At 32.9% G+C, this 15,056-nt stretch overlaps 2 protein-coding genes across 2 annotated transcripts; both read left to right on the top strand.

The window, feature by feature from the left end:
* The first annotated feature begins 4,074 nt into the window (after positions 1-4,074).
* LOC115988776 (putative F-box/LRR-repeat protein 23) lies at positions 4,075-7,354 on the top strand. The gene is made up of 2 exons (XM_031112392.1): positions 4,075-4,536; positions 6,693-7,354. Exons 1-2 carry the CDS (start codon positions 4,184-4,186, stop codon positions 7,297-7,299), a joined length of 960 nt encoding a protein of 319 aa, XP_030968252.1. The 5' UTR covers positions 4,075-4,183; the 3' UTR covers positions 7,300-7,354.
* Positions 7,355-9,325: 1,971 nt separating this feature from the next.
* On the top strand, positions 9,326-9,826 carry LOC115990694 (F-box protein SKIP19-like). The gene has a single exon (XM_031114499.1). The coding sequence runs from the start codon at positions 9,326-9,328 to the stop codon at positions 9,824-9,826; it is 501 nt and encodes a 166-aa protein (XP_030970359.1).
* The last annotated feature ends 5,230 nt before the right edge of the window (positions 9,827-15,056 follow it).

Genomic DNA, 15,056 nt, shown 5'->3' with positions numbered 1-15,056 from the left:
ATCAAGGTTATGTGAATAGAATTAGATTCTATTAAAGTCTAGAACTTGTAGAGGTGCCTAATGGCATTAAGCCTATTGTTTTCAAATAGGTCTACAAGTAAATGAGATTGATAAATTTGAAGGTGTAAATCTTTAAAGTCAAGACTAGTGGCAAAAAGATTTATTCAGAAAGAAATGGTTCGATTATAAAAAAAATTTTCACCAAAAGTCAAGTTTTGACTCTATCTAGATTATCTTATTCATTATATTTCATTTGGATAAAATATGAAAATGAATATCAAGAAACCTTCTTTTAGTAGCAATCTTGAGGAAGACATCTATATGATGTAACTAGACTTTTTCATAACAAAGAACCAGTAGTGTTTAGTATGCAAGTTGCTTAAAGTCCATTTATGGACTAAAGAAAGCATTTAAATCACAAAATATCGTCTTTGATCAAGTAATCAAATTGTTTGATTTTGATCAAGTATTAAAAGGCCTTAAGTGTGTAAAAGCTATATAGAATAATAAATTTCTTAATGTATGGTGATGACATTCTAATCATTTAGAATGATGTAGAGTTGTTGTCATTAATGGAGTTTTTGGTTATCTAGTCCAGTTTGATATAAAGTACTTGGGAAAGACTGGTCACATCTTGAGAATTAAACTTTGTTAAAATTTAGAAATTAGGATGTTGGGTCTATCTCAAACTGCTTGAATAGATTAGATTCTAGCCAAATATAGCATAAATTACTTCAAGAAAGGATTCTTTCCTTTTAAGTTTGAAGTTCCTTTATAAAGGACTATGGTCCTAAGACATATAAAAGGAAGAGCATATTAAGACGGTTCCTTATACCATATTAATAGGAAGTCTTTATGCTATGCTATATACTAAGCTAAATATCTATTTTGTGGTGGGCATGGTAAGCAAATATCAATTGAATCAAAGAACACTCAATTTAGTTGGAGTAAAGCATATACTCAAATATCTTAGGAAAATGAGAGATCATATGCTTGTCCACAAAAGTGAAGTTTTAATGGTTACTGGTTGTACAAATACTGACTTATAGTTTGATTGTGATTCATGAAGTTGGACTTCAAAATATGTGTTCATCCCAGGTGATGAAGATACACATTAAGCGTAAGTATTATCTCATTAAAGAGATTTGAGTATGTGAGATATAGTAGTAGAAAAGATAATCTATGCAATAAATCTGGCTGAAACTTGTTTCCAAACCTTGCTTTAGAGTGACTATGAATTACTCTAAAAGGGAGATAAGTGTCGGATATATGGTAAATTGTCTTTGAGGGCAAGTGAGAGATTGTTGATGGTGTTGGGGTTTATGCCTTAAAAATCCAATTTATTGGCATGTCATAAGTAATTAAATTGTTTAATTATATGAGACTATTTATTAATGAACTAATGGGACATTATCTTAGTTCATAAGATGCATAGTATGTGATTTATGTGAAAAGTCACAAAAAGATATAAATCACAAGTTCTTTGTAAACTCATAATTTTAGTTCGTAGTCGGTGATGAAATTGGGCATTTCATCTGCGAAGACTATAACATATCAACTAACATGATTTATCTTGATCATGGAAGTGGAGACTTCTAGTTGATATGTTGATATGTTTTAAAAGTTAAGACATATTGAACTGGACCGCTGTGAGATTTATTATTCTCCTAACGGCTGTCAAATGAATAATAAATCTCACGACTTCTATTTACATCAACTCTAAATCCTGAGAGAATAATGAACCTGATCATGAGGTGTAGGTTGTTTTAATATATCAGGAGTGAGATCTATTAGTTACGGTCAAAACCTTAGTATGTTGGACAGCCGCATTTAGTGTTGATGGAACATATATTCTCAAGATGGAATTCATAATCTCTTAACGGAAATATAAAATATTCCCTTGAGATAAGTTTAATGGATTTGGTTATTCAAAGTGTTGGGCTCAACCACTTTAGTAAAAAGTTACTAAAGTATATATTTATGAAATTAGATTTCATAAATATATGATGAATAACATAAATGATTAATCTGGGTACTCAAGGATTAAGATGTAGTAATCTTCAAAGTGATAGTTTATTTCATGACTTTGCATTACTACGAATATTTTAATGAAGGGGTTGTATGTATAATAAAATCTTGGGATATAATTTATTAATAAGGCCTAGAGTGCAATTATATTTTTATAGTGGTATTGAATATAATTAATGGTAACTTTGGACTTGTCAAGAGTTGACAAAAAAGCCTAAAGCCCATTGGAGCTAAAGTCTTATTTGTTCCCTTTGGTCCCGTCCAAGCCACAAACTAAAACCCAATTGGGTAGGCGCAAAAGGCTAACCCAATTAGATAATCAGTTTTTATTTAATAAGAGTTATTAAATAAAGTAACTACTAATGTAGTTTTGTACGTACGTATGATAAAAAAAGAAAAGAAAACAGTTTTTCTCCACAAGGAGAAGAAGAAGGTCTTTTCTTTGAGAATCAATGTACAAAATGACTGATTGAGAGACTACTCATCTTTGGCACCATGTGGAATTGACATGAAAATTAAAGATATTCTCAAGTCGTGGTTTTGAAATTCACTGTATCAAGGTACGCTTTCTATTCTTTATTCTAAAATTCATGGTTACATGTTATCTTTCATGATTGAAGTAGATCTGTGTTTGTTGCTTTCGCTGTGTATTTTGTATGAGATACAAAACTAGATTTTCCAACAGATGAAAGCCGTGAAAGGGGAGTCTGTTCGATGAACTAAATTATCTATAGGATTCACCCTTCTCATGTTCTCCTTCATCTTGTCCATGGCCTTCCTCATCTGATCCATCTCTCTCTCCAAGTGTGGCTCTCTTCGTGAAGTGGCACCCCTTGACTGGTTTTCAGGCTCAGCATTTCCTCCTCTATCTCCTTGACTCTAGGCTTGTCCTTCCACGTATCTTTCATGGCGTTGCCTCCTTAGACTAATCTCCCTAGTCAACTCTTGATTCTGACGGGTTAATTCCGCCATTGCGGCTGCCATGGACTGTAAGTGTTGGATGGAAGACAATTGCATGATAGGTGCTGACTGTCGATCACGGTGGGGATTACTAGAAGCATCCCTACTCTCCTAGTGGCCTAGGCTAGTGGCCCTTGATCTTGTCCGAACCATGCAACCTTTTGTCAGAGAAATGTAAATTGCAAAACACAAAATTAATCTTCCCTATAGATGGCGCCAACTGATGATGCACGGAAAATCAGTAAGTTGAATGCTTCGGGTTTCAATGATCTAGTAATTGCTTGAAAGACCTGAAAAGGAAAACACACAATCAAAGGTGACCAGGGCGGACCGGCCAAGAACTCTCCGATACTTAAGTTAGTTTCTCTCTTAAATTCTGGAGTTCCAACTTTTTGGGAGTTCTCTCAAATTTACCTTCATTTGATGTGAATAAGTATTTATATAGTGTGTTCTTGAAGTGGTTACTTGTCTCATAACTTCCCCTATATTTGAGAAAGTTAGAAGGTTCAGGATTAACTTCAAAAACCGCTATAGAAGTTAGAATATTCAATCTTATCTTCTATAACTGTCGTTGGAAGTTAAGTACTTAGTAGGAAATTATAGCAATGAACTAAGATTTTACTCATGCCTCAAAATAACAACACGTGGTTCAACCCACTAGCCCTTGTAGATAAATCTTTTTGGAATTTTTCCCAAGTGTCGAGGGTCGTCCAGGTGCTTTACTCATGGACAACCTATATGCCTATGGACGACCGTCCTACTGGGTATAACCATTCTTATCTTCTAGACCTGGAGGACTCTCATGGACAAATTGGAGTTGGTTCAATTTTCAGTCTACCATCACAAGCAACACAAGTAAATTCAAATAAGCACAATTAATACCATGGAAAAAAAAAAAAATTTGAAAATGAGCTCAACTGGTAAAATTTCTGATGATTAAATAAGAGATTTAAGGTTTATTTTTCACTTACACCAAAATCTGATTACTATTTTGGTCTGATAAAAACAAAAAAAAACAAAAACTATAAATGAAATATTGCCCTATCATATTTTTTCTATTAAAAACAAAAAACCATAAATGAGATATTGCCCGATTTGTATAGGCATTTCAAAAAACGTTTCTCAGACTGTCAGACAATCCCAAACCCTAGAAAAATCCCATTTTCACTTCTGAAATGTAATTAAAACATTTCCAATGCCTCCAGATCGAGCATGGAAGAAAATGAAGTCCCCTTCTTCTTCTTCTGCTTCTTCTAGTGAGGAGTGCCGGAATTGGCTCGAACTCCCAAGGGACGTGACGGTGTCGATTCTCCAGAGGCTAGGCACAATCGAAATCCTAGAGACCGCGCAGAAGGTGTGCCTGCTGTGGCGCAACATCAGCAAAGACCCTTCCATGTGGAACTCCATCGACATTCGCAATCTGGGTGTCATGGATTACGACCTCGAGAAGATGTGCATCCACGCCATCGATCGCAGTTGTGGCCACTTACAAGATATCCACATCGAGAACTTCGGTGCCGACAATCTCCTCGCCTACATCACCCAAAGGTACCTTTCTTTTTTTTCACTATCGACTTTTATTTGATTGTTAATTGTTGTATGAATTTTGTTCATTTTTTGTTTGTGTGTTTTTAGTTTATTGTTAAGTTTAATAGAATTATAAAAATATACTATAAAATCATAATTTGTAAGTCCATTTAATTGGTCTATTTAATCGGGTCAATTGTTGGTTCTGTTTCGAATCTGAGCTGTTACTTCTTCGTACTCTTTTTGATTGTTTGGCTGTTCTGAGTGGCCACTCCTTTTCTAATTTGCTAGACTTTTTGAACTTATGTACTATTAGTTGATTTCTATTCACAACCTCTGTATACTTCCTATGTACAGTGGATGTAATGTTTTTTCCCTCTATTCTTATTAAAGTTTTCACACGTACTGATCAAAAATGCATAATGCTAATCCACAAGTATTATGAGCTTTAAGCACAACACAAGCACATGTATACAGGTTTCTAATTTGTCCTACACTAATGATCATTTATTATGTCATGTGATTTAAAATAATAATAATAATAATAATAAAATACTTGCTTTATAACTACTTCATTTATTGAGCTCATTGTTCATTTCTTTTTCTACAGTTCAACTAACAAACCACTAGTTTAATCAATGAAATAGTGAACTAGTCTATTTAGTTGGGTCCATTGTTGGTTCTATTTTGATAACCATGCAAAGTACTCCTAAAAAACTACATTATAAATTAAAGAAAGAGAATCAATATCTTCAATAGAAGTGTTGGCAACTTGGCATCACAGGTGCCTATTCTTATTGGACTACCCATGAGTCCATGACTACTGCTGAGTCTCTCAGTTATCCATTGACCCCAAGCTTTCCCCTCACCAATCACTCTTCTTCAAAATTGATCTCCTGCCTCTTCAAAGTACTACAACCAAACCATTTCCCCAATAATGCTCGATTGAAGGTGTCTAAGTTTCTCAACCTCTGTAAGCAGGGGGTTGTGTGGTAGATTGGTGTTGCATTTGTTAGCAAAGTGGTGAGTCCGTTGATAAGTTGTTAATTCATTGCCCTTTTGCATATGATATATATGGTCTATGGTGTTTGACATGTTTGGGTTAGCTTGGGTTATACCTAAGAGCGTTTTGGTCTTGGTGAAGTTTTGGGCAGGGGGGGGTTTGGTCGGCATTGAAATGCAGATATTTGGGGTGCTATACCTATATGTCTTATGTGGCTTTTTTGGAGAGAGTGTAGTAATCACACATTTGAAGACATTGAGTGTTCACCCTCAGATCTAAAGTTGTTACTTCTTCGAACTCTTTTTGACTGGATGGCCGTTCTAAGTGGCCACTCTTTTTTTAATTTTCTAGAATTTTTGGATTTATGCACTCTTAACTGATTCCCATTTACAGCGTTTGTATACTTCCTATGTACAGTGGATGTAATGTTTTCCCTCTATTCTTATTAAAGTTTTCACACTTACTGATCAACAAAACCTAACCCTTAATCCACAAGCATTATGAACTTTAAACACACCACAAGCCCATGTACACAGGTTGTTTCTAATTTTTCCTACTCCAACGACCACTTATATCAAAGAGAAAAATAACTTTACTCATTCTATCTTCTTCAAAAAAATTTGGGGCGCAAACAGTTTAGTCACTAAATTAAAGAATTCCCCCTACCCACAGTCCCCCACCACCCAAAAAAAAAAAAAAAAAAAAAAACCAAAAAGCATCAGCATATGCAAGCTTTACTTTGTATAGTTTTCTTGTTTTTTATATATGGGCAAGCTTGCTTATGTTGTCAGCTGACACAGAGTCACAAGTAATTTGATTCATAGCTTCAAATTCAGGTAGGAAGCTTGGATTGCTTGGCCCAGAGAATGTTCCCAACTAGATATGTTGTTTTCTATTCTTTTAACAATTTCTGTTTGTACAATATAAAATAGACAGTACATCAAACACATTGCAGCCCTCCAATTGAATTATGGGCCACAATAAACCGGAGGTTCTAAAGAATATTTCTCTGATGACTTACTGCAGTTCACAATATGGTGGGTTCAAGCTATTTGTCTCCAATAATGAATTTGTAGGATGAAGAATTCTTGGACGTTTTTGTATTTACTTGTCTGTTTATAACTGCTGGTTCATTTTATTTTTATTTTTTATCACATCATTGGTAGTTTTGCAGTTCAAGTCAGCTTAGACGCCTTCATCTTGTATGTTGCTGTTGCATTTCGGATGAGGGATTGAGCAAAGTGGCTGCAAAACTTTCATTATTGGAGGAGCTGGACATGACGCTTTGTTCCTTGTCAAAAGAATCTCTGGAAGTTGTGGGGCGCTGTTGTCCTCTTTTGAAATCATTCAAATGGAATCAGCCGTGGCATGCTACTGATGGACTTTCTCAGACAGAGTGTGATGAGGAGGCAGTTGCTATTGCAAAGAACATGCCCGAATTACGCCACCTCCAGCTTATTGGAAATCAGCTGTCAAATGATGGTTTGCAGGCCATACTTGATGGTTGCCCTCACCTCAAATCACTTGACCTAAGGAAATGTTTCAATGTCACTCTGTCAGGAAATTTGGGAAGAATATGTGCTGAAAGGATTAAAAACCTGCGTCATCCTGATGATTCCACTGATGACTTTGGTTTCGTCACTGATATTGTTTATCCCCTAGATTACACTGAGGATGATGGATTCTTTGATGATTTAATGATGATGGATCTTTTGATGATGACTCGGACTATGATCCCACCAACTTATATTAATGATTTGGGAGATTTTTATTTTGACTAGGGCATTTGTACTGTGCATCTAAACAAAATGACTTTTGTGCTGCACTTATTTTGAATATTTAGTACTACTAATACTCTAGTTATTAGATCTGAAATTTTAATAGTTTCTATCCCTGCAAATGCCTTCTTACATTTCAGCAAAACTTATACATCTATTTTTGAAGGTGGAAAAATTAGAGTTAAACAAATAGTGTAAAACTTCCTAGTTGGATTTACTTGAAAAAATATTTTGGATTCATCATGTGACTAATTTTTATGTCAAGCAAATTTATCAGAGCCTACTGTTCTCAGCAATCTATGGATATATATAAGTGCTCTTCTGTTATATTTTGTTTTAAAACCTTCTCTAGAGAGACTTTCGGGTTTTTATGAACTACAATAACATTCATTTCCCGCTGTTACTCTGCCCCGGATAATGTAATCACTTTCTTAAACTTCTCTTAGTGGTTGTTTTATTGGAGATAACTTTAATAGACCTACATTTTGATTAAAAAAAAACTTATCATCACTTATCGTACATTTTAATTAAAAGGGAAAAAAAAGTGTTGTAATTATCCTTTAAAATAAGAAAAGAAACGAGTTTGCAATTATGCCATGAATTTTCTTCCAACAAAAGGAATCTTGTTTGGAAATTCTTGTCCACAATAAAAAAAGCAAAGAATCAATCTCTCCTCACTTGTTTTGTACGTACAATATCAGTGTATCAAATTTATATGTGTTTCTTTTAATTCTCTAACGTTAGAACTCTCTTTAAAAGTGTGGGTATTAGCTTAACTAGTAAAGTCTCTAAGGTTCAAACATTGCTTATGCTAAAAATTAATTTGTGTCTTAGCTAGATATAAGCAATAAATTAATTTGTGTCTTAGCTAGATAATAGAAAAAAAAAATTATCCCTTGAAAAAAAAAACATTTATTACAAAAAGATGCTTTTAAAGTGTAATCCAAAGGACTCCACTTTTTTGTGATTAACTTTATTAGTTTCGTCACTCTTGCACACAATGAGTGGTTTGTTGCAACCACATTGAGCCTAATTTCCGCTCCCCCCCCCCCCCCCAAAAAAAAAAAAGCCTAAAAAGTATCAGCATATATGCAAGCTTAGAGGCTGTTTGGATGGCCTGTTTCCGTAACTCAATTCTTAGTTTCCATAACTCATAACTCAAAAATGGTGGGATCCATAGCTCAATATCCATTTGGCGCACAATAACTCTGTTTCCATCACTCAATTCTCTAATTTTTAAGTTATGAGTTATGAAAACTGAAAACAGCTAAAATGTGTTTTCAGTTTCCATAACTCATAACTTAATGACATTTTTGTAATTAAACACACATGGGGACCCATTAGTCTTAACTTAGCCGCACCTTTTGATCACCTTTTTTTTTTCCTTTCTTCTTCCTTCTTTCTCTTTTTTTTCTTTCACTGGGTTCGGTCTTCAGTTCTTTTTTTTTTTTTTTTTTTCATTGGTTTGGTCTTCAGTTTTGGGTTTCTTCTTCTTCTTCTTCTTCTCTTTCTTTCTTTTTTTTTTTTTTTTTTTTTCACTGGGTTCGATGAGTTTGGGTACTTAAAAAAAAAGTTGCACTGAGTCTGAGTGACAGGTATGGGACCCACAAATAGTGTGAAAAATATTAAGTGATGAGTAATGAGTAATGGTGCCAAACGGGTAGGGTATATTAAGTGATGAGTTATGAGTGACGGAAATTGAGTAATGAAAAAAAATGATCCAAACACCATCTTAGTTTTTTGGTTGGGGGTGGGGAGCACACATATATCCTTTGTCTTCTATAGACTTGTTATAAACTTCGAATAGTCTGCTTGTTTTTTACATTTGGGAAAGCTTGCTTATGTTGTCAGCTGACACATTGTCACAAGTACTTTGATTGATAGCTTCAAATTCAGGTAGGAAGCTTGGATTACTTGGCCTAGAGAATGTTCCCATCTAGATATGTTGTTTTCTTTTCTTCGAACAATTTCTGTCTGTAAAAAAGAAAATAGACAGCACACCAACACATTGCAGCCCTCCAATTGAATTATGGGCCATAACAAACCTGAGGTTCTAAAGAATATTTCTCTGGTGACTTACTGCAGTTCACAATATGGTGGGTTCAAGCTATTTGTCTCCAATAATGAATTTGTAAGATGCAGAATTCTTCCACCTTTATGTATTTACTTGTCTGTTTATAATTGCCTTTTTTATCACATCCTTGGTATTTTTTGCAGTTCAAGTCAGCTTAGACACCTTCGTCTTGTATGTTGTTATAGCAATTCGGATGAGGGATTGAGTGAGGCTGCAAAACTTCCATTATTGGAGGAGTTGAGCATTACACTTTGTTCATTGTCAAAAGAATCTTTGGAAGCTGTGGGGTGTTGTTGTTCCCTTTTGAAATCATTCAAATGGAATCAGCAGTGGTTTGCTACTGATGGACTTTGTCAGACAGAGTGTGATGAGGAGGCAGTTGCTATTGCAAAGAACGTGCCCGAATTACGCCACCTCTGGCTTATTGGAAATCAGCTGACAAATGATGGTTTGTAGGCCATATTTGATGGTTGTCCTCACCTCGAATCACTTGACCTAAGGAAATGTTTCAATGTCACTCTATCAGGAAATTTGGGAAGAAGATGTGCTGAAAGGATTAAAAACTTGCGCCATCCCAATGATTCCACTGATGACTATTAATTCGTTGCTGATGACGGATCTTTTGATGATGACTCGGATAACAATTCCACTGACTACGATTAATGACTTCGGGAGATTTTTATTTTGACAAGTACTTTTGTACAATAAATCTAAACAAAATGACCTTTGTGTTGCACATATTTTGAATATTTGGTATTAGGCTATGTTTGGCATGAATTATTTTTGTCAACTTATTTTACTATTCAGCTTATTTTTACTACTATTCATGAGTTTCACTGCACTTTTTGGTACTATTCATAAGTCTTATTGTACTATTTCAACTAATTTTTACCTTTATTTACAGTACTTTCAACAAAAAGTTTTTAATTTCAGCAAAATAAGTGGATCATAAATGGACACTTTTAGTAATACTTTAGTGATTAGATCTAAAATTTTAATTTATAGTTTCTAATCAACTAATCCTGTATTCTGATCCTGCAATGGCCGTCCAGTAAAAGCTACAATTATTATTCAACTTTATACCTAGACTTCTAAAAGGGGGAAAATAAAGTTTTTTTTTTTTTTTTTTGAAAAACTTATATACATATATAGTGTAAAAAACTACCTCCTAGTTGAATTTATTTGGAAAAAAAAAATACTTTGGAGTTTGACCCATCATATAACTAATTTTTATGTTAAGCAAATTTTACGGCGTAGTAATCTATCAATAAAGAAGTGCTCTTTTGTTCCATTATATTTTAAAACTTTTCCTAGTGAGATTTTTTGGTCCATTTGGATTGAGATGGAGGGAGAGGGGAGTAGAATAGAGTTAGCCTAAAATTATTCTATTTTCAGTCAACTTTACTCTACTTCCACTTACTCTCCTTCCCTCCTCCCTCAATTCAAACGGGTATTTGGGTTTATGTCAACTACAATAACTTTCTTTTTCCCAATATTACTTACTTTCCCAGATAATACTATCACTATTGTAACTTTGCATTGTGGTTGCCTTATTAGATATAACTTTAATGGATCTACATTTTAATTTTTTTAAAAATAACATTTATCGCTTTAATTAAAAAGAAAAAAACTCTGTACTGTTGTAAACATCCTTTCAAGTAGAAAAGAAACAAGTTATCTATACAACTATGCCATGGATTTTCTCAAGACAATTAAGCACAAACAAGCTTCTCAAGTAAATAAATAAAAAAGGAATTTTATTTGGAAATTGTCATGCATAATAAAGAAGCAAATGATTGGTAGTCACCTCACTTGTTGTACATACAATATCAATTTATAATAATGATATATGTTTCCTTAAATTCTCTTTGGTTAAAATGTCTTAGGTAAAATACTATTTTGGTCCTTAAACTTTATCAAAAGTTTGTTTTTAATTCCTAAACTTTGAAAAGTTCTTTTTTCATCTTTGAACTTTGTAAACAGATTTTTTTCAATAGTTTAAAGACAAAAATAGGGATTAAAAAAAAAAGCTTTTTTTTTTTTTTTTTTTTCATTAGTTTAGGGATGAAAAAAAAAATTCTATAATTTAAGGATGAAAAATGAACTTGTTAAAGTTTAGGGACGAAAAATAAAATTTTGGTAAAATTTAGGGACCAAAATAATATTTTACCCAAATTGTTTTTATAAATATGGATTCTAATAATCTCAATTGGTAAAATCTATTGTTGTCATATAAGAGATCTTAGGTTCAAACTTTACCTAGACCAAAAAACTGATTGGAGTATATTTATTATAAAAGTGTAATCTTCAAAAAGAATGCCACTTTAGTTAAGGAGAATGTATTTGTTGGTGTCTTGGCTAGATAAAGAACAATTATCATGGAACGGACACCATAAGTTGAAATTCTATCATATTTATATATTTATTAAAAAATTTATCTTTAAAAATATAATCCTCACTAAGAAGGTTGGTCTAGTTGAGGAGAATGTATTTAGTATCAAATGATACCATGTAAGTATATTTAAAAAGTATCATTGCAATACAAACAAGAAGAAAAAGAAGAAGCTGATATGAACAAAAGAAGAAAATCCTAGATTACTATCTATTAAATAAGAATTTCAATTTGACTATAATTCATTCATCACAAATTGTGAACTTTTTTTTTGGGGGGGGGGGGGGGGGGGTGGGGTGGGGGATTGTCCACTATATTTTGATTTAAATAAAGATCAATTAGTTTTATTTTAAGAATCTTATCCCTGTATAAATTTCTTTTCCAATCCTAAAACCTCTCACAACTCCAAACTCCATAATTAACGTTTAAAAAAATGTGAAAATTATATGAATTAGAAAAAGAAGAAGTTTATATGAACAAAAAGAAGAAGACGATTAGTTGATAAGAACAAATTAGTTATTTTTTTTTTATCTAAAACATTGGTGGAATTAGTTATCCTTTTTATTTAAAAAAGTAGTGAAATTTGGTGCAACAATGACTTCAAAATCCCAACTTTTAGTATATGTATATTTTTTTGAGAAAGTTTTAACCTATGGCATTTGCTTCTGATAATAACTCTTTATCATCAAATCAAAACACCAATTAGTTTTTGGTATAAGTCGAGATTGAGCCCGAGATCTCTTATTCGATTATCAGAGACATTATTAGTTGAGTTAACTGGAACCCATTTTAGTATATATATATGATTTGCCCCAACACCAACACTTTGATTCCTGTTTCCTAGGTTTTTTTTTTTTTTTAAAGAACCAATTTCCCTAATTTTTTATTCTTATATTTTCACTTAACATATTTCATTTCTATTTTTTATCTTTGTAAGAGATACTTACATAAGTTTTTATCGAAATTGACTTCTTATTTGATTAGGGTAACAATATTATGTGATTAAGCTATTGATTTAGCAAAACTAATTAATTAATTACTTTGTAACACAAACAATTAATTTTAATAATTAAAATTACTAAATTATTTTATAAGTTTGATCTTATGCATGCATGTTTATCCTCATTTTTGATAACCAATGAAAAGAAATTTTTAATCTATTAAAATCACTTATTTTTTAGTACAATCAAAATTAATTGACGTTTATGTGATATGCTCATGTACATTTTAAATTCTTCTTCAATTGATGAGAAGTAATTTTATGGAAACCTCATTTCCTCTTTCTTTTGTGTGTGTTTATTTCTTAAAATTTAGGTTAAAAAAATAAAACCTTGTATATGCTTTAGAGTGTGAAACTTCTAAATTTTGAAATGACAAAATTTCCTATCAAGGCCCAATTTAATTTGATTTTTTCCATAATGAGATGTGATTTTTCCCCTTTGAACTTGTGAAATAATAATTGGACAAAATTTAGTTACAAAATTGATTGTAGTCTAGGACTACAACCTTACTCAATAAAATAGACATTGCTACATGTTTTGAAATCTAACCATTGAATTGCATGTTCTTTACGCTCTTAATACACATGTTAAATTTTGGGTTAATCAAATCTTATTTGTTATATGATCTATAACCTTATGTTTTATGCAAAATTTTAAACTACAAAAACTTGCAATTTAAACAATTTATTGATAACATAGCTATTGATATTTAATTTTCTAGAAATTTTACAAGCATGGAGAATATAAGAAAAATATATAATCTAATGGTAGATTTATCAAAATTCATCGTTAATAAAAAGATATTGAGTAAAGTTGTAACCTTAAGTTACAACCAATTTTGTAGCTAAACTTTGTCCATAATAATTTTACTCTTGTTCGCAATTTTAACTTGAAATTTGGAGTTTCAAGGGCTGGGAAATTGAGCTTTTACACTCTACATTCTCAAAGATTTGCTTTGATCCCATCTCTTAATTGGCAGATTATTGCAAACATCTCTTGCTAACGATTTTGTTCATTGTGATTTAAATTGGATTTTCATAGAAGCAATATCTTCTATCTGGGGCTCATATAAATTTTGGGCCATCCAATCAATTAAATCTATCATAGTCGAATTAGAAAGCTTTAAGAGTGAACTTTCTTGATAAGGTTGCATTTAGCCGGTAATAAAATCTACAGACTTTCCACATGAAGATTATGAATCTTGATTCAGAAAAGCAAATTTTAATTAAGACCCCATAGGCTTTTTTTCTTCCTTATAAAGCCCATAGTCCATGTTTGTAATTTTGCTAATTACCAAATACCGTATTCTGTTATGGTATTTTTAAGTTAGGCTAAAGTCTAAAGCACACAGTTTTATTTTTGATAGAAAACACACAAACTTTATTAATAATTAAAACCAGTAGATATATCATGGAGAAGAGCTTGTACAAGAAAACAGGGACTCTCTTCAATCCAAATAGAAAAATCAAAGATGCCTAAAGTATGTTTAGCTAACTGGTGAGCAAGTATATTGCCGTTCCTACAAATATGAGAAAATAAGACATTCCAAAACTCGAAAGAAGTAACCTGCATCCCATAAATTAGAGGAGCAATTGTTGAAGCAGCATGAGAATTTCCACTAAGAGCATGAACAATATTAAGTGAATCTCCTTCTAGAACAAAGTCTTGAATACCCATATTCTTAGCAAATTCCAAACCAGATTCAAAGGCCTTTGCCTCAACTTCAATAGCTCCTAGAGGAAACCGAAATTTCATGCTAAGACCTGCAATAAAATTTCCAAAATGGTCTCGAATTACAACCCTCACTCCAGCTTCTTTTTGTTCCTTAAAAACAGCTCGATCTACGTTAACCTTATAAAAAGGAAAAGCCGGAGGCTCCCATTTTAAAACATGAACTTGAGAAAGGTTCATTGGGACTTCCACAACCGCCCAATACTCCTCCAAGCAGTGAGTACACCATAGAATCATTTGCTTCCCATTCTTCCTTAATCCACCATGCTGAACTTCATTCCTATTTGTCCAAAGTGCCCATAAAATTGTGATTGCAGTGGCCTGATCTTCACACAACCAATCTAAACCATTGGAAATCCATAAAACACCTAAACTACACAGAGGAAAAGTCATTGAAATTTTGAAATAACATCCATGTTTCATGTGCCTTAGGACTTTCCCAACAAAGATGCAGCAAGGATTCCAAATTATCACCACATTCCTCACAACCACCCTCCAATATAACATGCCTACGTACTAGATTCACCTTTGTTGGGAGAATATCACGGGCTGCCCTCCAAAT

Source organism: Quercus lobata, chromosome 5 (genome assembly GCF_001633185.2).
Source record: "Quercus lobata isolate SW786 chromosome 5, ValleyOak3.0 Primary Assembly, whole genome shotgun sequence".
Classification (NCBI taxonomy): domain Eukaryota; kingdom Viridiplantae; phylum Streptophyta; class Magnoliopsida; order Fagales; family Fagaceae; genus Quercus; species Quercus lobata.
Note: the sequence above shows the minus strand (reverse complement) of the source record. Positions and strands in the feature narration are given on the sequence as shown.

Bases quoted from the DNA above. Each gene is read 5' to 3' on its own strand.
- LOC115988776 (XM_031112392.1), top strand. From the start codon at position 4,184: ATGCCTCCAGATCGAGCATGGAAGAAAATGAAGTCCCCTTCTTCTTCT. The intron at 4,537-6,692 runs GTACCTTTCTTT...GTAGTTTTGCAG, and splicing joins CTCGCCTACATCACCCAAAG to TTCAAGTCAGCTTAGACGCC.
- LOC115990694 (XM_031114499.1), top strand. From the start codon at position 9,326: ATGGGCCATAACAAACCTGAGGTTCTAAAGAATATTTCTCTGGTGACT.